This window comes from Zootoca vivipara, chromosome 12 (assembly GCF_965207765.1).
Source record: "Zootoca vivipara chromosome 12, rZooViv2.hap1.1, whole genome shotgun sequence".
NCBI classification, from domain to species: domain Eukaryota; kingdom Metazoa; phylum Chordata; class Lepidosauria; order Squamata; family Lacertidae; genus Zootoca; species Zootoca vivipara.
The window spans coordinates 11,655,693-11,679,599 of record NC_142595.1 but is presented as its reverse complement, the minus strand read 5'-3'; the positions used below and the strand labels follow the sequence as shown (position 1 = coordinate 11,679,599).

Here is a 23,907-nt window from a genome sequence, read left to right as displayed (position 1 = left end):
TAAATGACTAAACAACAACAACAATAATAATTTATTATTTATACCCTGCCCATCTGGCTGGGTTTCCCCAGCCACTCTGGGCGGCTTCCAACAGAAAAATAAAACAATACATTAAACATTAAAAGCCTCCCTAATAAACAGGGCTGCCTTCAGATGTCTTCTAAAAATCTGGTAGTTGTTTTTCTCTTTGACATTTGATGAGAGGGCATTCCACAGGTCGGGCACCACTACCGAGAAGGCCCTCTGCCTGGTTCCCTGCAACTTGGCTTCTCGCAACGAGGGAACCGGCAGAAGGCCCTCGGTACTGGACCTCAGTGTCCGGGCTGAACGATGGGGGTGGAGACGCTCCTTCAGGTATATTGGACCGAGGTCATTACCAAGACGAAGGTCTACCAGGCTTGAGTGTTGAGGATGCTGCCTTATGGTAGCGAGTCAAAGGGAACTTATACCCACCAGGAGCAACGCCATATGTGCTGTGTCAGAAAGATTTGGGGCGTCACATGGCAGGACACAATTCCATAGACATCGCTCCCAAGCCCACATTCCCAGCATGCCTGCACTCCTGTCTCAGTGACGGTCTACGCTGGCTTGGTCATCTCCACAGAGTGGAAGGTGGCAGGATCCCCAACGGAGCTGGCTTCAGGCCAGTTGGCAGACCAACTCCGCATAGCAAAGATGCCTGCAGACATGACATGAAGGCTGGCAACATTAACCGCGCCCTGTGGAAATCCCTAGCGGATTATCACAGTGCCTGGAGACAGCAGTGACCAGAGGAGGAATGGCCACTGGGACAAAAGCAGAGACAAGAAACAGCATGGCGCACCTGAATCAGTACAACCAGATGCCCCGCCTGCAGTAAAACATATCTCTCCCATATCGGTTTCTACAGCCACAGCAGGCGCTGTAACTCCCCAGCGGTTTAACGTCGCCTCCAATGGCACACTCTTCCGTTGCCTCTCAAAACAGATGCCAACAGCCAGGGGCGGACTTGGGTCTTTCGCATTTCAGTGGCACCCCGTGCGAGGCCAAAATTTGGCACCCTTGCCAAATTTTGCCACCTTCTGTCCTGCCTGTGCACTACGTCATAGTTGCAACACCCTGTGGCAACCGCCTCTGCCAACAACAGAATATATTTTCTGTTGTTATTATTTTTCAAAATTAGCGATGGTACCTAATATTTCCATATGCCACTTTGAGACTTTGAAATATTGAACAGTTTGGGAATGGATGTCATTTTGGGGAAGCACTGGGATATTCTCACTTTTTTCCTTTGGCAATGTGTAAGCGGCCCACAAGGCGCATTACAGTATTTAAGTGTGGCTTACAGACCCTCAGAAGCTCCCTCGACATGACCCCAAAGTCTTCGGAAGGATTGAGGAGAAGCCGAGCAGGTGTATAGCACTTTCGGTGGCACTTCGGCCTGAGAGCAACACGGAGTTTCCGAATGCCAGAGCAGGTGCGCAGGAGAGTGTCCCCGGGGGACCCCGCGCCCTTCTTTCTGCCCCCCCGGTGACCGGTCGGAGCTCCCTCTCTCCGGGCTCGTGGGGCAGCCGGGAGCAGCTCGTGAGCCCCGGCTGAATCACCTCTTGGCCCGCCTCGCCGCCTCTCCGCGCCCGCTCCGCCTCCGCGCCCTGCTCGCTCTTTGCGCCGCGCGCACCTGGGTGGCGTCTCCGGAGGCGCTCCTGTACCTTTTTCCCCACCCGGCTGACGTCGAGCTGCGTCCGACCGGCCTGCCTGCCTGCCTCCACCGCATATATATCTCTCGGCAGGGATGGAGCAGGGTTGCCGTACGGCGCTCGCAGCTCGCCAGGCGCCCGTCGAGTCCCTCTGAGCCGGAGCCGCCTTTGCGCGCCTGCCTAGACGTCCGCCCCCCGACGACGCGCCCGTGCCCTCCATGCGCGCCACGCTCGCCCTCCTCCGGCTGCTGCTCTGGAGCTTAGGTGAGCGGCAGGGCGGGAAGAGGGGTGGCTGGGTGGGCGGACAATGAGACCCTGGGGTTGGGGTTGGGGGTCGGGGTTAACTTCGGGTGACAGACCCAACAAGACGGTGCGCTTTGGAGAGAGGCACACAGAGAGAGGCGTTTCTGGTACAGCGATGGGAACTTGCTACATTTTCTCTCTCTTCTCACGGCTTGGGTCCAATACCCGACGGCTTCCTGATTCCAGGAGGTTGGACTGGAACAGCACCATTGTTTTGAAACAGGAGGCACCTGAAAGGCTGCAAGGGGGGCGGTTCTCTCCTTTTCCCACGCCCTACACTTTTGATCTGGCCTCGCTAACCCTACTAGATACTTGTTCTTCCCTGTTTCTGTGGCATCTTAATTAAAGCTTCCTTTATTTTTAACTTTATTTTTAAACTGCTGTTCTCTCCAAGGAGCTCGCCCCATGCATCTCTCATGCATTCCTGTGTCCTTCCTTCTGTGCTTCATAGTTCATAGAATTGTAAAGCTGGAAGAAGGTACCAACGAGGGTCATCTAAGTCCAACCTCTCAACACACAACGATCCTCCATCCAATTTGAAACCAGACCAGACCCTGCTTAGCTTTGCAAAAGTGATGGCAGTTTTATTGCTGCACCATTTGGAGGATGACAAGGATGGGCTAACCTGTTGGTCTCCAAATGTTGTTGGACTCCAGCTCCCATCAGGCCCAGCCAGGGTGGTTTGGTGCTCAGGGATGGCAGGGATTGGGGCCTGACAATGTCTGGAAGACTGCAGGTTGCCCACCTCACCCACAGGTGGGACAGTTGGTCCAAAGTCACCCGGTCTACTGACCTTCTTGGCAGAAGGTGCCTTCAGACTGCCGCTGTTTTGTAGACAGAAACTGGAAAACATGCCAGAAATTTAGGTTTCTGTAATTCAGGTGGATTAAGGTGCTCTGTTGCCCTAGTGCTACAATTCCCTTTTTGAAAGGACTTTTAGGAAAGTGATGGGGAGGTACACTAGAAAGTGTGGAATGAACGGACAATTAATGGAAAGACGTGCATATCCCCGCAAGTGAATCTGGGTGAACGCTTATTGTCATATAAGCACCCCATAAACAATTTGGAATGAATGTTCAAAAAAAGACTGGCCATAGTCGTAACCCCTGTGCGAACTTTGTGCAAGCAGATCAGGATGAATGCTGAATTGAACCAGTTGTCTGAAGAAGCTCGGGGGGGGGGGGATTTGAACCCAGCTCTTTCCAGTCTGAGTCAGGGGCTAACCATTGCACCTTGAGCTTAGAATTCATATAGCACCTCTTATATCCCTGTCTTGTTCAACAACTCTGCAAGATAGACCAGTATTCCTGTTTCTTGTATTGTAGATGGGGGTGGTTCGAATAACAAAGGGGTTAGAGAATGATGTGGCTTATGGTCTTTATAACATACTTACAACTGAGTAAGTCCCACTATGTTCGGCTGGGCTTCCTTTGAGGAAAGTGCTTATAAGCTTGCAGCCACAATGTACACTTACTAACCCCCTCCCTTCTAGAAAGGTACATTCACTCTCAACTGTAATTTCTGTCTGACCTGGAAGCAGGGGGCAGGCAACTTTGTATATACTCCAGATGTTGTGGACTACAGCTTCCATCAGCCCCAATGACGGGGTCAGGAACGATGGGGTTGCAGTCCAGCAAAATCTGGAGGGTCCCATGTTGGTTATCACTGGAAGGGATAATGAGTAGGTAATATAGGATGAGACCGAATGGGAGTTCCTCCTACAGCAGTTGCCTGCACAGGCGTTTTGGTCCAAACCCACTGTGTTAGTCTAAGATGTGGCTAATGCCAGCAACTGTCACTGCTCTGCGCAGTGGCGGCTTGTTTGTCTTGGTCCTTGAGAATCTTCATCTCAGGATGCACTGGATAGCTCAGTTGCTTAGAGCATGGTGTTGATAGAGCCGAGGTTACAGGTTTGATTCCCCATATGGGACAGCTGCAAAATCCTGCATTGCAGGGGGTGGGACTACAGGATCCTAAGGGTCCCTCCCAACTCTACAATTCTATGATTCTTGGACATTAACACCCAATGTGCTATCCTTAGAATGATCAGAGAAATCTACGGGTTAGATGCAAAGGCAATCATGTTTGTGCTCCATCCCCCAAACCAGATATTCTCAGAAGTAAGTCGTTTTGAATCGAGTAAGTCCTTTTAATAGGAAGTGGGTATCCCTCCAAGTTAAGAGTGCTGAGAGTTGTAGCCATGGACTTGTGCCTATAGCGGAGAATCTGTTTTTCTTAAGCGGCGTACTCGCTGTGATTTTGTCGAACAGAGCATAGCATCCCAGAACTTGGGAGGCATTTTTAAAATACCGGGGAAGCATAAATGCATTCGCTCATTAGAAAAGGCAAGAGCTGTTTCTCGGGTGACTCACCGCTGCATAAGACTACATAAGTAATAGCTGCCTAATGTAACTTTCAGGTAAACACCTCTCTGCTGGTTTTGGCTGACTAGTAAGAATGGCATCCTGATTTGTCTCATTTCTCTGTTGCAGTGTGCCAGCATGCCGCTGGATCAGGGCTAAATGTGACAGAACAAGAGCAAAACATGCCCATCCTGAGGACTCTTAATACACCTGCAGCTGGGGTGTTTTCCTCGGGAGTTGACTATGAAGAGACTGAAGAGGAAGAAGTGGCAATGGCACCTCAATTCCTTGCAGGTGATTCAGCTACAGGTATGTCAAAGTTGAGCTTTTGCCTGGGGAGAGAGCTCTATCGTCCTTGGCTGTGGGCCACGTGGAAACGAGCCTGCTGTCCGGATGTGGTGGGTTTTGTGCAAAAAAGGTTGCCGCCGTGTTCTTCTACAAGGAAATACAGGAGAGAGTTTTCAGTTGGCCAACTTTGATCACAACAGCATGCAAGCTTTGGGGTCCCACAAATGCTCTGCATCTTTCCTTGTTCTTCTTCCTATGATCCAAGCACTTGCAGCTGGGCTCAACTACCGGTATATATCAGCGAGATGTTGGGAGAGGTCCTAGGGACATGGGTGGTGCTGTGGTCTAAACCACTGAGCCTCTTAGGCTTGCTGGTCGGAAGGTCGGCGGTTCAAATCCCCGTTGCTCGGTCCCAGCTCCTGCCCACCTAGCAGTTCAAAATCACATCAAACTGCAAGTAGATAAATAGGTACCCCCGCGGCGGGAAGGTAAATCATGTTTCCATGCACTGCTCTGGTTCCGCCAGAAGCGGCTTAGTCATGCTGGCCACATGACCTGGGAAAACTGTCTGCGGACCAACACCGGCTCCCTCGGCCAGTAAAGCAAGATGAGCGCCACAACCCCAGAGTCATCTGCGACTGGACTTAATGGTCAGGGGTCCCTTTACCTAGGAGAGGTCCTGTGTCTGGAATCTGCACCTTCCCACCCCCTACCCCATTCAAAACAATGATCAAAATAAGAGTGGTCTGGATAGTTGCTGATGTAGTAGTGTGCTGTTCAGAGTTAACAGAAGCAAGTATTAGCCTTGATCACACATACTGGCTTAGCACAGGGGTGGGAAATGTGGGTTCTTGGGCACACAGAGCTGAACCGTACCAAGTCTCCAGCTATTTTTGGACTACAACTCCCATCATCCCTAGCTGGCAGGACCAGCGGTGGTGGATGATGGGAATTATAGTCTTAAAAACAGCTGGAGAGCCAGGTTTGGGAAACCCTGGTCAATACATTTTCATACAATGACCCGGTTCACATTTAACGCTAGACTAGTGTTCCATGCAAACGTGATGGTTGCCTGAAAATTCTGGACTTGACCTGCTTCTGTGTCAATGGGAAAAGTGCAACTCTGGTAAGGAGGAAATACATAATTATATGCAAAAATAGGTTTCCTATTAAAGAACGCCAACCACCAAAATTATTGCTTGGTATCTACAGAACAGCCTTACCACAAGCCAGTGCAATAGCCTTTCCCTTTCCCATGGGTCACAGAACTACAGTTTATAGGACACTCTTGGAGAAAAACTCTTCTAGCTTAAACTGGTATAAAGCCAATGGGTTTTTTTTTTAGCATACTTCTGCTTTAAGATTATTTGTCTTTCCTGTCTGGAACGCATTATTAACCAAAATTTTCAGGACAGGGAGAAATGAATGGATTTCAATTTCTCCCTCCTTTGAAATCAAGTTTTTCATTGTCTGAATAATAACACTCAAATTCCAGTGCTTTTTTTTTCTTTTTAAAAAAAATATGTTTAGGGGTACTCTCATTTTGACTCAAAAGATCGCCATTTTATAGTTCAAATCAGGGAAAATAAAGACAGTAAATGGACAAAAGTACAAAGATTCACAAAACGTTTAGGGGTATGTGTACCCCTACATCCCCACAGAAAAGGTAAAGGTAAAGGGACCCCTGACCATTAGGTCCAGTCGTGACCGACTCTGGGGTTGCGCACTCATCTTGCATTATTGGCTGAGGGAGCCGGCGTATAGCTTCCAGGTCATGTGGCCAGCATGACAAAGCCGCTTCTGGCAAACCAGAGCAGCACATGGAAACACTGTTTACCTTCCCGCTGTAGCGGTTCCTATTTATCTACTTGCATTTTGACGTGCTTTCGAACTGCTAGGTTGGCAGGAGCTGGGACCGAGCAACGGGAGCTCACCCCGTCGCGGGGATTCGAACCCCCGACCTTCTGATCAGCAAGCCCTAGGCTCAGTGGTTTAACCACAGCGCCACCTGGGTCCCCACAGAAAAAAGCACTGTTAAACTCAATAATTCTCCTTTTCACTCGCCAGTTGGCATTGATTTACCTTGTTGTAAGTTAATTACCCTATAACGTAGCAACAATGGGCCTTAGACATATTTTCCCATAAGTCACACAAAGGGAGTATGAGGCTAAGTAGAAACTTGCCCTGCACTACCACAGTCCAGTAGGATTTGCTTCCTTTAATATTACTAAATATTTTAAATATGGGTTTTTCAAACTCTGAACTATGTGAGCATATCTTGGGTTGCAGTTCTTCTGCCACAGCTGCAAGCAAGAGTTATTTGGAATATTATTTAATTAGTGAAACCTGGGTGTCGATCTGATAAGCTTTCCCAGTGCATAGTTGCAATGAAGTTTTGGAACTGGGTTCACTTCCAAAAGGATGGCAGCAGAATGTGTTGCTTTTAAATAGAGCTTTAAATTTCTGGCAAACCCAAAGCATAAGGTATTTATTCTACTATATGGTAGGTGATCTGGGCAGCTTCTGGTTCATACTACTTTTGCATCTGCTTGGCCACAAGTCCAATAAAAATAATAATCTATTTCAAAACACATTTCCTAGCCAAATGCATACTCTTCAAATGTATTTTTATTCTTTTTTGAGCCAAGAACTGGGCTGCAACACTCATGAACTTCAGCAGATAGTAGCTAACAAAATTCCCATCTGTACATTATTATTCTGGGAAGTGCAGATCTGTTTGAACTGGAATTCACCAAGAGTGAATTTTTTTGCAGTGCACTGCCCCCAATATGTTCGCATTCTGCTGCTGAGCCAATGCATTTAAACCAGGCACCCCCAAACTCAGCCCTCCAGATGTTTTGGGACTACAATTCCCACCATCCCTGACCACTGGTCCTGTTAGCTAGGGGTGATGGGACTTGTAGTCCCAAAACATCTGGAGGGCCAAGTTTGGAGATGCCTGATTTAAACCCTTCAGCCTTTGGTTCAGAAGCAGCTTCATTTTTTGGCTCACAATTGACCCTTTAACCCCGAGAGCTGGCTGCGTTGCTTCGTTTGAGTTTCAAGGAAACGTTGGTTTAGGAACAGTATTTTGCCTTCCTAACACTCAGGCCATTTCTAAGACTCTTGAGGTAAGGAGCAATACTCTGTTGGCACTTTTTTGAACTGGACTGTTGTTGGTTCCAGAAAATAAAGGAGCATAGCTACGCTGCAAACTTATAGTGGTTGCACAAGTCTTGGCTGTCTCCAAAGAATCCTGGGAATTGCTGGCTCCATTGTGGAGTCAAGGGACAGGATAACACTATTTAAGCAAGAGACACTTGGAGGGCTGTTGAGAATTTTGCAAGCCATCATAGGAACATCTGAAGCTGCCTTGTACTAAATCAGGCCGTTGGTCCACCTAGCTTAGTTTGTTGAATTCCTTGAAATCCTTTGGCCCCTTCATGGCAGAATAAAGGTACTATAGGAGCCAAACCTCAAGGCCGAAGTCTCTTCGGCCGTCCCCAAAAATATTTGAGGAGGCCAAGCCCAGATAGATAGATTTATTTCAGCTTTAAGCTCATATACACATAAAAATAGACACAACGAGACATACTTGCTTTACAATCAGTAAAAATAAATATAGGGCTAAAAATATAATAATTACAGATAATATAAAATTAGGAAAAACAATATGGTAAAAGCTGGCCAAGCCCAAATTGTGTACATGCACAGCATCACATGGTCAATTATGTGGGGTGGGGCTTACCTCCTCCCCCCCACACTATCTTATTCAAGTTGGCACCCCTGAAAGGTACAGTCAACAAATTAAGTTCTTACTCTGGTATGTGTCCATGAATAGCAGCTTGAGGAGGGTATGGACTACAAATTTCCACACTCTCCAAAGGGAACCATAAAGTGGGCCAACAAGACTCTCAGCAATTTTCAAGTAGTCCAGGTTGGGGGTAAGGAACCACCAAGATAGAACATACGAGGTTGGTGATCATGGAGCCTAGTTGGCAGAAGACTTTTGACAGCCACCCGCAATACGGCTCAAATTGTCATTCATGATGCTAATGGCAACTATGGTTGCCAGACTCAATAGAGGACAGGACTTCTGTGCCTTTAATTGCCCTGCTCTCTTTTGAGTCTGGAAACCTTAAAGAGAAACCAGCAGACCCTTTGCTTGGAAGTTAAACAAAGGGTCTGCTGGTTTCTCTTTAAGGTTTCCAGACTCAAAAAGAGAGCAGGGCAATTAAAGGCACAGAAGTCCTGTCCTCTATTGAGTCTGGCAACCCTAATTGCAACATAGCCGTCATGTGCTGAGCAATGTGTGCAGAAAGGATGCTACGGTGTCAGTTTGTGTGCCTGACAGGGAGTTGCACTCAGTCCTGTTTCTCTGATGAGTGTTTCTGTATGATGTCTTCTAAACAAGTTTGTCATTCATATGGTACGTTTTTAGAGGTACAACCTAGGTGTTTTTTCCCCCCACCTTAGGCTGAGAGAAAATGACTGACCCAACGTACTTCAGAGTTGCTGTTAAGGGGGGGAGGGAGGGGAGAACTATGTACATTGCTTAAGTTTCTTGGAGGAAGAGCATGATTAAAATGCAATAAACACACCTACAACATGAAGTCTAGCAAGTCTTGCCGATCGTGACCTAAAAAAACAGAAAAGGCCATCTTGTTATGTTTTGCGTTCTTAGTACCAGCGGAATGGAAAATTCAGGAGGTGTTTCTGAAACTCATTTGTGTGTTAACTGATGTTTTTGCACATGCATGTATCGGAGGGTTGGATGGGAATGATTTAAGAATGTCTTTCTTTCCATTAATGGCACATGTTCATTAGCGCACCGCAGCACAATTCCACAAGCACGCATTTTTAAACTGGGAGCTGGCTGCGAAATCCTCTTTAAAAATTCCTCCTTGGCTGTTTGCTGAGTCCTTTGAACCCCTCTGAAATGCAAATACCTTTGGGGTTAACCATATTAACACACACTTCATTAGACTTGCTAAGCATAATTAGTCAACACTACTTAATTTGCCCTTGATGCTGAGCAGTAATGTTTATGATAAAAAAATTAGTCAACAACAGTTATTACCAGCTCGGACTTTATTGCATTATGGAATCAAACTCGAAGCTATATTAAAAGGGCTTTTGCACATTGACTTTCTAAAATGTGTGTCACATCAACATAAAAAGCAGAGGCAGAAATCGCTTCAGATCTGTGTCAGCTTCTTTCCTGGTCATATGTTACTTCTGGAGTGTGGGGTATGTATTAGGTCTAAAAATCGAAAAGGAAGCACTTCCCGGACACCAAGGGTTAAATATCTGGATCAAGCCCCTTGGCCTTAGTGTATAAAATCATAACAATCATGGTTTCATAGACTCTGTTCCTTGGGTTTCTGCTGGCACAAAGTTGTTAATCTTCTTTTGTTGCTGTTGCTGCTGCTGCTTTTAAAAAAAAATGAACCTAAAACCTCTTCCACATGAGAATATTTGTAGGGCCGTCTTCAATTTAAAGCAGGATGCATTGCTATCTTGTTAGAATATTGTGCATTATAGGCAAGGTCTCTAGCATGAAGGCCCTTTGTTGATCTCTGGACTTGCAGACAAAGTGGTGTACTAGTTTGAATGGGAAACTGAGGCTGAAATCCCTCCCTCTCTCCCCCTTCCCTCTCACTATGATCTACTCTGCAGTTAAAATACCACCCTGAGCTTATTGAAGCAAGGGCAGATAACTCAACGATGCAAATAAACACCTCTTTTTTTCCCCTTTCCAGTTGCATTTGAACTTAAAAAGCCAGCAAAATCAGAGAGCGGGAAAAAGAACTCAAACAAACCCAAAAGAAAGGGAAACAACAAGGGGAGGAAAAACAAGAAGAAAACTCCATGTGAAGCAGAGTTTAAAAACTTCTGTGTACACGGTGATTGCAAATATTATGAACATCTTCGAAAAGCCACATGCAAGTAAGTTAACCTACTGCCTTTGAGGGCTGTCCTTCTGAATCCTGGACTTTTGCACAGAATTTATTTATTTATTTATTTATTTGTTATTTTTATTATTTATTAGATTTATATACTGCCCACCATCATAAGATCTCAGGGCGGTTCGCAGAATAAAATACAGGATAAAAACAAAAACAGAAGGCATTTATAGGCACACCCCTGAGCACAGAGCTATTAGTTGGGCAGCAAAACAACTAATAGAAAACACAGATCTGTTGATAAATAGTTGACCGTATTTTTTTTAAAAAAAAAAGTGGGTGGGAGAATATTGAGAAAGTTTGAGAACAAAGCTCTTATCAACCCACAATCAACCTGCCAGGCATGAAACAAAATAAGCACGTGTTTAGGGCATCAAGGGAAGGGGGGGTGCAAATACAGAAATTTCCCATTGCTGGTTTTTTTAACATTAATGATCACAAATTGCTCAGCTGAGCATTTGTTTTCTCAGCTGAAGTATATTAAAAATCACAACAAAAAACCATGCCACAAGACAGACTGGGTTAAGCGTAGAAGCAGATGTGTTGTGTTAAGATTAGTTTCGAGGATCCGATCAAAGGCTTTGCAATTAGGGAAAAAAGCAGGAGAAAATAAAGTGGCAGTATACAAAAATAAACATTATTTCCCATCTTACCATAGGTTTTGTTTCATTTCGGAAAAATAAAATGGTATTTCACGGTTTATCATTGTTTTATATTTTAAATTGGATATATATGTGGCCTGGGTTTGCCAGACTCAATAGAGGACAGGACTTCTGTGCCTTTAATTGCCCTGCTCTCTTTTGAGTCTGGAAACCTTAAAGAGAAACCAGCAGACCCTTTGCTTGGAAATTAAACAAAGCGTCTGCTGGTTTCTCTTTAAGGTTTCCAGACTCAAAAGAGAGCAGGGCAATTAAAGGCACAGAAGTCCTGTCCTCTATTGAGTCCGGCAACCCTCATGTGGGGGAACCGAAATCTTTTTAAGTGCTTGGGGCTTCTAAAGGTCTTGATTCAACCTTACCTTCCTGGACAAAGGTGTCGCAGAAACCTGGATATGGGTGCTGCTTCCTGGTCTCTGCATTTATTGGAATGAGCCCAATGCCATTGTTAGAATAACTGTGGTTTTTATACATGTATTTTAAAGGAAGAATAGAAACGGATGGGTTCCTTTCTGAGAAATCTTTTGAGGGCCAAAGGTTGTGGAGGGGAAGCAGGACTAATGGCAAAAATGGGTGGGGCAAAAATTGTACAGAAGTCTGGTTTCTGCTTACGGCAACAGCTGCCTCTCGTATCTTCCATTCAGGCAGGCGAAAGGTATTGCTGGAATTCGAGAGCCGAAGCGAATGCATCTGGGGTGCAAAGTCAGGCTGGTGAGGGGTGTGTCCTTGGGGAAATTCCAAGGGCTGGATAGAGACATCTAGAACAATAATGAGTGGTGTAGTTGCCCAATGGCAGGAGAGGGTTCCCAGGGGCAAAGGTACCCAAACATTGGTGGGCTTTGCTCACTGTCTTGTTCCCCAAATGTTAGCACTTCTGATTAATTCACTGTGTCACCCGCAACTCCTCTTTGCCATGTCAGTTTTAAAGGATTGTGGCATTCGTAAGCTGGATAATGGGCCGCTGAACTTGTAATTTGCTCATGTGTTAAAAGAAAGAATGAAGTACGCTTTTCCTGGAATGTCCCAGCCAAACTAATTGCTGCTTAGACTACAGCTGGCAAACTCCTCACTAGCGCTGTTGGATCTGACAACATTACATGGTGAGATCCTGGTTCTCGGGCACCAGCATCTTACAATGCAGTGCTGAGGAGCTGGAGCGGTCTTATCCGAATGGCTTGCCTTTGTGTAAACTTTGAAGCGAGCGCTCGGAAAACCGTGTGGCTCAATTTTTTGTGTGGTTAATTTTCAGGTGCCACTCGGATTACTTTGGCGAACGTTGCGTCGAGCAGTTCTTGAAGACGCACAGTGCCGATGGCAACGATGTAGAAAGTTCCACATCCACAATACTTGCGTCGACGGCTGGTTTGCTCACCTTTGCTGCCATTGGGATCATTGTAACACTGTTGTAAGTAGTATAATTTCGGTCCTCCGGTTTGTTGAAAAGACATAGTAAATTGGTGGCAGAAGCACACACAATATTTCACCTACGCACACATTCTCCTGTAGTCCTTTTTTGAGTGTGTTATAGGAATGGGGTGTTGGTTTGCACTACAAGTTTGTCCTAAAGTATCCCATATGAATGCAATCCAAGTCAATGGTCTAAGCCAGGCTTCCTTAAACTCGGCCCTCCAGATGTTTTGAGACTACATTTCCCTTCATCCCTGACTACTGGTCCTGCTAGCCAGGGATCATGGGAGTTGTAGGCCAAAAACATCTGGAGGGCCAAGGTTGAGGAAGCAAACAACCTGGTGAACACTCGTGTAAGTTCAACATTTCAGAAACTTTTGGACTGAAATGCAGTCTGCAGACGGTGTCCTTCAGGTCTCCAGGAAGTGCTCAAAGAATACGTCCTCCTAACCTTTAAGATGTAAAGCTCTGGAACAAGCTTAATTTAATAGTGGGTGGGTGTACATGATGGTCACCAAATAGTTGGAGGCAGGTAATGGGTTCAATGTGGGGCGGTGTCATGAGCTAGCATTGCATTTGTAAACCATGGGCCCTTGTGTTTCGGTGATGTCATGAGGGGCGGCCCACACTCCTGTTCCGCAGAATCTGAGGAGGACGGATGGGATTCAGGCAATATCATTCAATCACACCATGCCAGCCAATGCCTGGCTAAGTGTGGCATTCACGTAGGTTTGCTGCATGCATGGAGCAGCGTCCCACTCATGGGGAAAACGGGGTTTAGTGGCAATCACACTGCTGCACTTTGTATCGTTCATAGTAAGAATTCACCTTAGGTGCTGCTTCACCCAGTTTAATCTACAAATAGTAAGGCAGGGCATTCCGGCTCGTTCAAAACCATGAAAATGCACAGCTCAGCACTAATAATTTAGGACAAATCGACAGCTTGTAGCCAGTTTCCATAGAGGGCAGCAAATGATACCATTTGCAGATACTCGTTAATGCTTTTTTACTAGGCAAGCAAAGCATGCACATGGATCTGTCCATGGTATCTGTTGCTGGCAACGATGTTGCAAACTAGCCGAATGTTCTTCAACTAAGAACAGACGTGCAAAGCCAATTCACTCCCTCCCGAAGTCTCGCTTCTATATACTGTACATCAGGCATCCCCCAACTGCGGCCCTCCAGATGTTTTGGCCTACAACTCCCATGATTCCTAGCTAAGAGGACCAGTGGTCAGGGATGATGGGAATTGTAGTCCAAAACATCTGGAGGGCCGACGTCTGGGGATATCTGCTGTACATCATATTCCTCCAAGGGACTCAAGATGGCCGACATGATTCTCTGCCTCCCCATTTTACCTTCACAACAGCCTCCTGAGGGTAAGCTGGGAGCAGCTGGCCAGCCCGCCGGAAGCCGCACCTGTTTTTGGAGGTGCTTTGAAGCGTCAGCCTGGATGGTGGTTAGCTGAGATAAATGGATCAGGGACTCATCATTGACACGAAGTGAAACCTCAGGGGCCCAGTCCACCTTCTGCTGATTCCATGATCGAGGATCCTTGGGGCGCATATAGAACGTGATGTTATCTAGACGGAGGCCATGGATTTGGCCTTCTGCTTCTAGAAGACTCCTTCCTTACCCTATCCCAACGGGGAGGGTTGCACAAACCTCAGTACACCTCCTCTGAAGGGCCCTCTCATTATTTTCCCAACCCTTGCAGCAGATTTGGCCCAAGCATCGGGACGGAGATATAGAACTATGCAGGCAAGAACGAGCCGTCTCAGGAACAGTTTCTTCTCTAGAGCGATTTTGGCCTTAAATGGAAAGCCTGGACTTTGAAGTCATCTTATTTTACTTGTTATTTGTATTATATTTGCTGTTTTTAATTAGGTTTTGTAATTTTGGGTTATGCGGAATGCTTTATCTGAGTGGATGTAGTAATTTCGTTGTTCCCGCAAGGGGACAATGACAATAAAGATATCTCAAATCTTAAAGCAGTAGGACATTTCGCAGGAATTAATGTTTGGCCTCTGTTAGTCCCTTCTCCACCCCTACCCTGAATTCCTTGAAAGGGTTTGTATAAAGTGGTACCTTACTTTACAACCATAATCCATTCCAGAGGTCCGTTCGTAAACCAAAACAGGTTGTAACCCAAGGCATGCTTTCACCAATGGGGCTGCCAGAAAAATTGTTTGTAATCCCCCCCCCAAAAAAAAGGGTTGTAATCCAAAAAAAAGTACCACTGTATCCTTAATGAACAGTAAACTGAAAGTACACATTCTGTTTCCTAATGGCCTCCTCAGAATTATACCATGCACGAGGCAAGTTGCTTTGTCTCCAGATATAATAGGCAACACTACGCTTGGATTTCAGATCAGCGGAGTTTGTGAAAGGGGCGTTTTGCATACTTTTGTAGGGCGCTATCTCGGTTTTTGTGACAGATTCCAATGTTGTTACTTTACAGGGTAAGGAAAAGGTGTTCTGTGTGTGATGAAAAGGAAGAACGGAAAAGGCTCCGGCAAGAAAACGGAAGTTCCAGCAATGACGTTTAAAGGTAACTGAAGGTAACTATTGCCTCTCAATATGCTTTCTTCTCCAAAGGTTCTAATTCTAGAAATTCCTAAAAAAAACAAACAAACAAACAAAAATCCCTCTTTGTAGAACTGACTGGGGATAGCATCGCTTTGGGATAATAGTGCCTTTAGGAGAAGAGGAACCACACCCCAAATATAGTACAAATCTGGCTCTTCGTCATATTTGCGAAAGTTGCCTTAGCTTGGTGGTAGAGCAGCTGCCCAGTATGTCCCCTGAACCAGATGAGCCAATGGCTTTCTATATATCCCTATCTTCTGTATCAGAACTTCTATGGTGTAAGTGACTGAGCAACCTCTTGCCACAGCTGTATGTTCACTAGGTGGGTTAAAGGAAAACACTGTATCTTAGCCCATTTCCACCCATACCCTATTAATACCAGCCACCAACTTCACAGGGCGGCTGTTATAAGAATTACAGCAGAGTAAACGGCGTTTCCATGTGCTGCTCTGGTTTGCCAGAAGCGGCTTTGTCATGCTGGCCACATGACCTGGAAGCTATACGCCGGCTCCCTCGGCCAATAATGCGAGATGAGCGCGCAACCCCAGAGTCGGTCACGACTGGACCTAATGGTCAGGGGTCCCTTTACCTTTACCTTATAGTATGCCAAGAAAATTCTGAAATTCTACATTCCCCGAAATTATCACATTTTGTCTGTTTTCAAACTTCGGGCAAGTGCTAAATTGTGCGTGGTGCATTAATTGGCTCTGTAGGTGTGAACCGATGATGCTTCCATTTCGAGCCGTCCTGTTCTCCCTCTTTGGCTGCAATCCTGTTCACATCTACCGGGGAGTAGCCCGCAGTAAACACAGTGGGACTCGCTTCCAAAGCGAAATGTATGAGGTTGCCCTGTTTGGTTTGGGGAAGTGAGTAGAGGCAGACTATTTTCCAGTTCCACTGTCCATCGTTCCAGGGTAGCGTTTCCTTGAAAGTATGGACCCTGCAAGAGATGGGAATGGGGCTCTCCGGTTGCAGGCATTCTCTAGGGAGCCATCAGATACAGAGCTGTTATTGTCAGGTCAATATGAAGGCTCTGTCTAATTACGCAATCTATTCAGGAGCTGTCTTACACTGGCTGGCATTGGACACAGTCTTCTCTTGGCCGGAGATTGATCCTGGGACCTTTTGGCACCCAAAGCATGGGCTCCATCACTGAGCCGCAGCACCCCTCTAAATGTTTCTGGGAACCACAGTGGGGCAAGGTGCTGTTGTGCTCATGTCCAGCTTGCAGGCTTCCTTCGGGCATCTAGTCCGACACTTTGAGAACAGGGTACTGGACTAAATGGGCCCATTAGCCTGATTCCACAGGCCCTTCTTGTGTCCAGATGGCCCACTGAATCCTGCTTTTTAACTCTTTGGAAACACTTTCGGTAGCTCCCAGCTTGGCACGATGATGTTCCCTGTCGAAGCTGTGACCCAGTTCTTGCCTCTTCTAGGAGATGCCTCTGAAAAGGCTATTGCTGAAGCACACGCCCTTCCGTGGAGGCACGTCGGAAAAGGTCAAACTGAGAACCTCAGAGGAGCACGTTGAGAGCCTGAGACCATGTCTGCCCAACATGGAAGATGCCCCAAGGAGGGGCTTTGCACTCCCTTTGCCTCTCCGCAGCTGCCAGAGGATGTCAAGCATGCCGCCACACTTGCAGGAATTAACACCTGTAGTTTCCACAGCTGCTGGAGAGCTGCCCCGCCCTGTTCAGTACTGGAAGACGACCCAAAGATGGTTACCGTGTGTGCATCAATCTGCACTGGAGAACTATCGGCAGGTAGTTTACAGAGACTTCTGTGTGCAAGGGAGAGAATTTAGGAGATGTTCGTGCAAAGGGTTTTCTTCTTCTTCTTCTTCTTTGTGTTGTGACTGACTTCCACACACACACACACCCCTCAAGGTGAAAGGGGGCGAGGGAAACAGAGCAGGCTTTGAAATAAGTCTCACGTTGCTTAAAGAGCTCTGTGACTCCCAGCCTGGGATAAACGGCACAGGGTGTGCCTCCCTTCTCCTACACCTCCACCTGTTGTCACCTTGAGGGCTCCTGCTTGCCACCTGAAAAGGTGGCAGACCAGAAATGTCACTGCTGTCTGCTTTCTGTTCTAGATGTCTTACCGTGGAGGTGCACGAGCTGTTTCCAAGTTTGCTGCTGCTATAGTTCTTTCTTTCTTTCTTTCTTTCTTTCTTTCTTTCTTTCTTTCTTTCTTTCTTTCTTTCTTTCTTTCTTTCTTTCTTTCTTTCTTTCTTGATAAATGTACGTTTTTAAAGACCAACATCTCATGGCAAAACTCTCATGTAAGAGTTGCTTGTTGCTGCTGTCTTGGGGTTTGTCTAATCCCAGCAGTGGCATAGCATGGGCGAGGCAACAGGGGCACAAAATTTCAAAAGGGAAACAAAATGGAAGTAGTAATCATAAATATAAAATAGTGTGCCCTCCCCATCGCACAGAAGATCTCCTAAGGTTTGTGTGGGCAGACTGAGGAGTGGATTTGGGCAATGGCCAATTGCTAGGGTGCCCTCTGCACGGGCTTTAGAAAGATACCCATTCCTAACCAATCCCCTGTCCCACCCCTGCCATGCTTGACACTCGCAGGGCACCACTGCTGCCACTTGGGTAGGTCACTGAGCTACTGCCCCTTCATTCCAGCCTATTGGCGGGTGGTGCTGAGGATACTTGATTTGCCCTGGGCTCTAGCAATGCATGCTATGCCACTGAATCCCAGTCAGCTGCAGTGTGCCAAAACGAGAGTATCGCTGAACTGTCCCTTTAGCATTCAGAAGCCCAGGGCTGCTGTTTTCGCAACCTGTGCTGTGTAACAACCGAGACGGCTGAGATGTGGAAATAACACTAAAGGCCACCTACTGAAGTTCTCCACAAAGCACAGATTGTTCTGGATTTAAGTAGGCTGGGAAGTGAATTCTAAATCAGCAGTCTGATAGTTCCCGTAATCCTTGGAGAGCTTGCCGCAAGAGAGGTCGTAAAATGAGACTGTTTTGCCAGTCCTGTTGTCTTGCTGCTTCTCCCTTGCAGCCTGGATGAGGCCTGGGGGTCCTGTGGCTCTACCGAGGTTTCTGGAGCTCATCAGCTCTAGCCAACTTGGCCCAAGGTCAGGAATGATGCAAGTTATTTTCCATCAACATCCGGAGGAAAACAGGTTCCCCACCGCTGCCCTAGATCCTTCTCCCACCTCAAGAAAAGAATAAATACTTGTGCCAGTGCAGTAACAGCGTCCCCTTCTCAGTACCCTTTGGAATACGGGGGCAAAGGCATGCTAGGATATGCCCATTTATGGCAAAAGTGAATGATGAGCAATCATATAAGGCAACTTATAATATTTTGATACAACAATTATGGGGGGAATGGATTGCTTTGGCACACAAACTTATCAACACTCACCACCTTCAGTGGAGTTCTTTGTTTTGTTTGTAGAAATGTAAATCTTCCTGCATTGAACAGTGGCATGGCATATCTTAAGCAGTCTAATTGTGTGTAAACTTGCAACCACATGCTATTACTTTATGCTTCCTGTAAAGTTATGTAGGACTTCCTGCAAAGCTGCGTCTTAATTAACTCAAGCTACAGTCCTATATACTATTTCCTGTGAGCCCCACTGAACACTGTGGGATTTGCTTCTACAAGGGACTGTACCCTTAAGTTACTCTGGCTTGTATATAAGATTGTTTTGACTGAAAAGGAGAACTTGAGCGACACAGTTTGATTTTACATTAGTGTAAATATGTATTCGTGCAGAAGTTTTGGTTTTTTTTAATATTGTAAATAATGTGTTCCTGTATTTAATATGTTTGCACAACTTGACATGACCTATTTATTTTATTAAACTTTTTTACATAAATAGAAAATAAGCAAGTTGAGTCATAACAAATTTGCATACTACTTGGCACTAGATTCTGAATGATTACAATTGCCTAAATTACTGGCTGGCACAATAACAATCAGGTAATATGCTCTACAAATCTTCATTGGTTTCATATCGGTTCATTTCTTCATGGTTTTCCCCAGAGAATTTTAGAGACTCTGATTTGGTGAGAGTGTTAGATGCCTAAAGGTCCAGTCGCGGATGACTCTGGGGTTGCGACGCTCATCTCGCTTTACTGGCCGAGGGAGCCGGCGTACAGCTTCCGGGTCATGTGGCCAGCATGACAAAGCTGCTTCTGGCAAACCGGAGCAGTGCACGGAAACGCCATTTACCTTCCCGCCATCTACTTGCACTTTGACGTGCTTTCAAACTGCTAGGTGGGCAGGAGCAGGGACCAAGCAACAGGAGCTCACTCCATCACAGGGATTTGAACCACTGACCTTCCGATCAACAAGCCCTAGGCTCTGTGGTTTAGACCACAGCACCACCCGCGCCCCATGTTAGATGCCTATTGCTCCTCTTGTTCCTTGCCTTCCCCGGTTTCCTGGCGCAAGAGAGGGAACTACCCACACCTTCCATTTAAAGCACATAGCTTCCTCCAAGAATCCTGAGAACTGTGGCTTAAGGGTGCTGGGAATTGTTACTGTGTGGTACCCACAGTTCCCAAGGTCCTTGGGGAGGGGGGGGGAGCCATGCCTCTTAAAGTGGTATGAATGTATGGTGTAGATCTCAGAGTCAATACACCGGATTGAGCTGTACAGATATGCCCTTAATTCAGTGTGCCCGAGGAAGAGTGGAAGCCCTGACGTGGGAGCCATGGAGAGACTTCCCAACTTGTTCAGGCTTTAGCAAACCCTAAAGCTATTGAACAGATGCAGAAATAAACGATAAATTGCAAGAACTCAGGCCAAAAGAAGATGGATTTCAAATAAATCTTCACAAGGTTTTATTGATGTGATGATGTGATATTTGAAGAAGGCAAACACATTTGGTGCACTTTGACCTGTGAATCTTTGCAGACGAAAAATAGTCAAAACAGGGCCTTGTCCTGATTTTTACTGGAATTTACCTATATTTGCCTTCAACATTGGGATTGATTCCCATTTAAACTCTGCATCACATCAATAAAACCTTGTGAAGATTTATTTGAAATCCATCTTCTTTTGGCCTGAGTTCTTGCAATTTATCGTTTATTTCTGGACTTTCCCAAGAACTCCCATTTTTACTGCAATTGAACAGATGCAAGCAAATCACCGCAACGTTTCCGCTTCCTTAAAGATCCCACCAGTTTGCCAATTTCTGTGCAATTAGATTGCCTCTCCTGATCACCAAGCTGATTCCACTCCGGGGGAGGAGCTCTAGGTTTGCGAATCATGTAAATCTGCCTCAAATCAGAATTCACCCGAGAGAGAGGTTCTGATTTCCCACCCCGAAAGAAATGAGTGGGGGGCGGGGTCTGCAGAAGCATTGTTTGTGCCCTTGCAAAGCTCAGGTTCGTTTTGGTGGTGCTTGTGCAAGAGAGAGAACGTCCACTATAAACTCAAGAACACGACTGGCAGCCAGTCTGCCGTTGCAAAGCAATTTAGGGAGGAGGCATTGCACCTAACCCATCTCTCGATTTTGAGTTTTATCGTTGCGGAGCGAAACTTCCCCAGAGCCATTCTTCTGACACTGCTTCTAGTCCCGCCCTGCATCTCATGAGAATGACAGTGTACACCAGCCCTCTCTTGAAAGAGCAAGTAGAACAGGAAAAGCAGAATGTGGGCTGCCTATTATAGTGTGTCAACAGGGTTGTCTCAAGGAAGCCACAAATAGCATCTAGAATTAATGGTTGTCATCCTCCTGCCTGTTTTGGTCATACTGACTTGAGGTCGTCTCCTGTTTATAGAGGGTGGTAGCCTTCATGGGGAAGTCGACCTTCTAAGGTTGCTGCTCTCCATGACTCTCAGTTATTCTAATAGAATGGATTCATACTTGTGGATTGCAGCCTGAATTCTTCATGGCAACCCTCTGAAGATGTATGTTTGCCTTTTCTTAAATTCACCATTGGTTAGATCTTCTGAACTGGTCAACTGACCCACAGTGGTTTGCACCAAAGTTCCCACTGCCATTTTCTTTTTATTAAAGCATCACAGGGGGTGTGTGAGCTTCAAGATGTTGCTGGACTACAACTCCCAACATCCCCAACTGTTAACTATTTCTGCTGAGGCTGATGGGAGTTGTAGTCCGGCAACATCTCAAAGACCACAGGGGTAGAGGGAGCGAGTCACTGGCCGATGTCCAATAAAGCACACAGCAGCTGACGGACCTTGGTCTGAGCCAGCAATGCAGTTTTGATAACCGGGTAGGCATAACCTTTCAAGATCAATTACAGCAACTGCTGCTCCCATGGTGTAAGCCCACCTGCTCTCACCTCTTGCTTGACAGATGCACTATGCAATATACCGGTACATTTTGCTGTATAGTCAACACAAGATCAGCCATCATTCTTGCACCTCTCCAGCCTGTTTGCCTGGTGGTTCGGGTTTTATGACACATATACCGTATTTCCCTTCACCTTATTTTATTTTCTTAAAAAGGTAAAAAAAAAAAACTCCTCTAGGAAGGGGGCAGGAGAAGGTTGTTGGTGACACTTAGGCACTATCCATTCATCATTCAGCCTCCAAGGCTGCCTTTCTGCTGGTCGAAACTAAACCACATTGCAAACTTGCAGAACCAGGTGTGTGTGTTGTTGTTGTTGTTTCCCAGAGTTCATCCTGGGAAGAAAATGGGTTGTTTGCATTGACCTTTATTGCAAGTGGGGGGGGGGGCGGTGTGCTTGCCTCCTAAACCAACCCCACCACTGAACTAGAATTCTGTGTGGTGTGAATTTTACTATTCAGCTGCCCCTAAACCACAGTTTTCTGGAAGGGGGAAATGGTAGCATTCCACATTAATGACATTCTACAGGCAAGAGCCATAGAGAAAGATTGACCAGGGTCCAAGCATAAAGTCAGGTCGATAGGGCTCTTGTAACATGGCATAAAGGTAAAGGTAAAGGGACCCCAGACCATTAGGTCCAGTCGTGACCGACTCTGGGGTTGCGCGCTCATCTCGCATTATTGGCCGAGGGAGCCGGCGTATAGCTTCCAGGTCATGTGGCCAGCATGACAAAGCCACTTCTGGCAAACCAGAGCAGCACATGGAAACACCGTTTACCTTCCCGCTGTAGCGGTTCCTATTTATCTACTTGCATTTTGACGTGCTTTCAAACTGCTAGGTTGGCAGGAGTTGGGACCAAGCAACGGGAGCTCACCCCATCACAGGGATTCGAACCGCCGACCTCCTGATCAGCAAGCCCTAGGCTTTAGACCACAGCGCCACCCGCGTCCCATGGCATATAGACCTACATTTAAAGCACCTTATCTCTCTCCTCCCCCCCCCCCCCAAATATACTGGGCATTGCGTTTTAACCCTCACAGAACCACAATTCCCAGGATTCTTCATCATAGCTGTCAACCCTTCCTTTATTTGTGGGAAACTCCCTTATTCCAAGTACAGCTGTCAGCCTTCCTTTTTTTGCTGGAAATTCCCTTATTCCAGTGCTGTTTCCCGCTGCTATCCTGCATTGTTAGATATACCATGGACTGTCCCCGGGACAGGTGGGGCTGCCTGCTGATCCCTTATTTTCAAATCCAAAAGTTGACAGCTATGTTCTTCATTTGGGGGGGGGAGGGTTACTTTAAATGTACAGTGTGTACGCAGCATAAGAAAAAAGCAGTACTATCTCACAGATTGTGAGGTAAAACGGGGGCAGGAAAATATGATTTCCTTGAAGGAAAAAAGTGTGGGATATAAATAATATTGCATTGGGATTTTTCAGCAATGTAAAAATTAGCAGCTTGAAACGCAGCGAGGTTACATACCCCTACACAAACACTGCGTTTCAAATCCCTTTCTTACGTGGCTCCACACACCAGAGAGAGGGCAGTGATGTCTTCACCCAATGCCCATGGCCTCATTTGTTTCCCTGTGCTCCAATGCGCCAAAACTCTGCGGCAAAACTCTTTCTTCAAATATACACCCAGCTTAACCGCAGCTTTTTGTTTTCTAATGAAACCAGTTTGAGGGAAAGTCCATCAAGCAGAGGTATTTCTCAAGAAACTACAGGAAACAGATGGATTGTTGTGGCTAATGCCATGTTGCTTCAAACACCATCGGTGCGAGCACACTGCAGATGAGGTAAACGGAAATGTGCACACAGCCTTATTTTGTGTTTATGAACAGTCCCACCCCAAATTACTTTTGTAATTAATGGGCCTTGGGGTGGGGGGATGTGAATCTTAATACTGTACACACAACCTTACGCACAGGTTTCTCGTTTCATGGTTCATGAAGCCTGTTTCAATTGGTCAGTTAAAAAATGTGGGTCTCGGAAATGTCGTTCTGTCTGAAGCCCATAATTTTGACCGCACAGGTGCAACGTACCACAAGCTCAAATGCTTTCTAGCAATTTTGGGACAACTTTGCTGAAAGGGTAAACTCGATATTATCACTCTATCCTTCTGGGGGGGGGTTGGAGCATAAAATTGGATTGGGGTCAGAAAAGAGGAGATTCCCTGGTTGGAAATGGGCAATGGTTCTCTACTTCTTTGGCAATCACTCATAGCTGAGTAAGATTGTCGTTCATGAACATGGTCTTAATGGTGAGTCCGTAAGTGACTGTGGAAGCCAGTAATGTTCAAGACCCCGTTGGAAAGAGGGGTGACTACAGGAAGAGAGGCATTGTTTACACGTGCAGCAAAATGAGCTTGTA

General features: G+C 46.2%; 1 protein-coding gene across 2 annotated transcripts; it reads left to right on the top strand.

Annotated features, from left to right (window-relative positions):
* Window positions 1-1,659: 1,659 nt before the first annotated feature.
* On the top strand, window positions 1,660-19,098 carry LOC118095827 (amphiregulin). 2 transcript variants are annotated; one of them, XM_088654983.1, is made up of 6 exons: window positions 1,660-1,940; window positions 4,472-4,651; window positions 10,393-10,579; window positions 12,502-12,657; window positions 15,121-15,210; window positions 16,685-19,098. In XM_088654983.1, the coding sequence occupies exons 1-5, from the start codon at window positions 1,895-1,897 to the stop codon at window positions 15,206-15,208; spliced, it is 657 nt and encodes a 218-aa protein (XP_088511109.1). In that variant the 5' UTR covers window positions 1,660-1,894; the 3' UTR covers window positions 15,209-15,210; window positions 16,685-19,098. The 2 variants fall into 2 exon arrangements, with proteins under 2 accessions (XP_088511109.1, XP_034992991.1); XM_035137100.3 differs by having other exon boundaries at window positions 15,121-15,220.
* Window positions 19,099-23,907: the final 4,809 nt, after the last annotated feature.

Coding starts and splice junctions, on each gene's coding strand:
- LOC118095827 (XM_088654983.1), top strand. CDS start 1,895: ATGCGCGCCACGCTCGCCCTCCTCCGGCTGCTGCTCTGGAGCTTAG. Junction 4,652..10,392: donor TGCAGGTGATTCAGCTACAG/GTATGTCAAAGT, acceptor TCCCCTTTCCAG/TTGCATTTGAACTTAAAAAG. Junction 10,580..12,501: donor CTTCGAAAAGCCACATGCAA/GTAAGTTAACCT, acceptor GTTAATTTTCAG/GTGCCACTCGGATTACTTTG.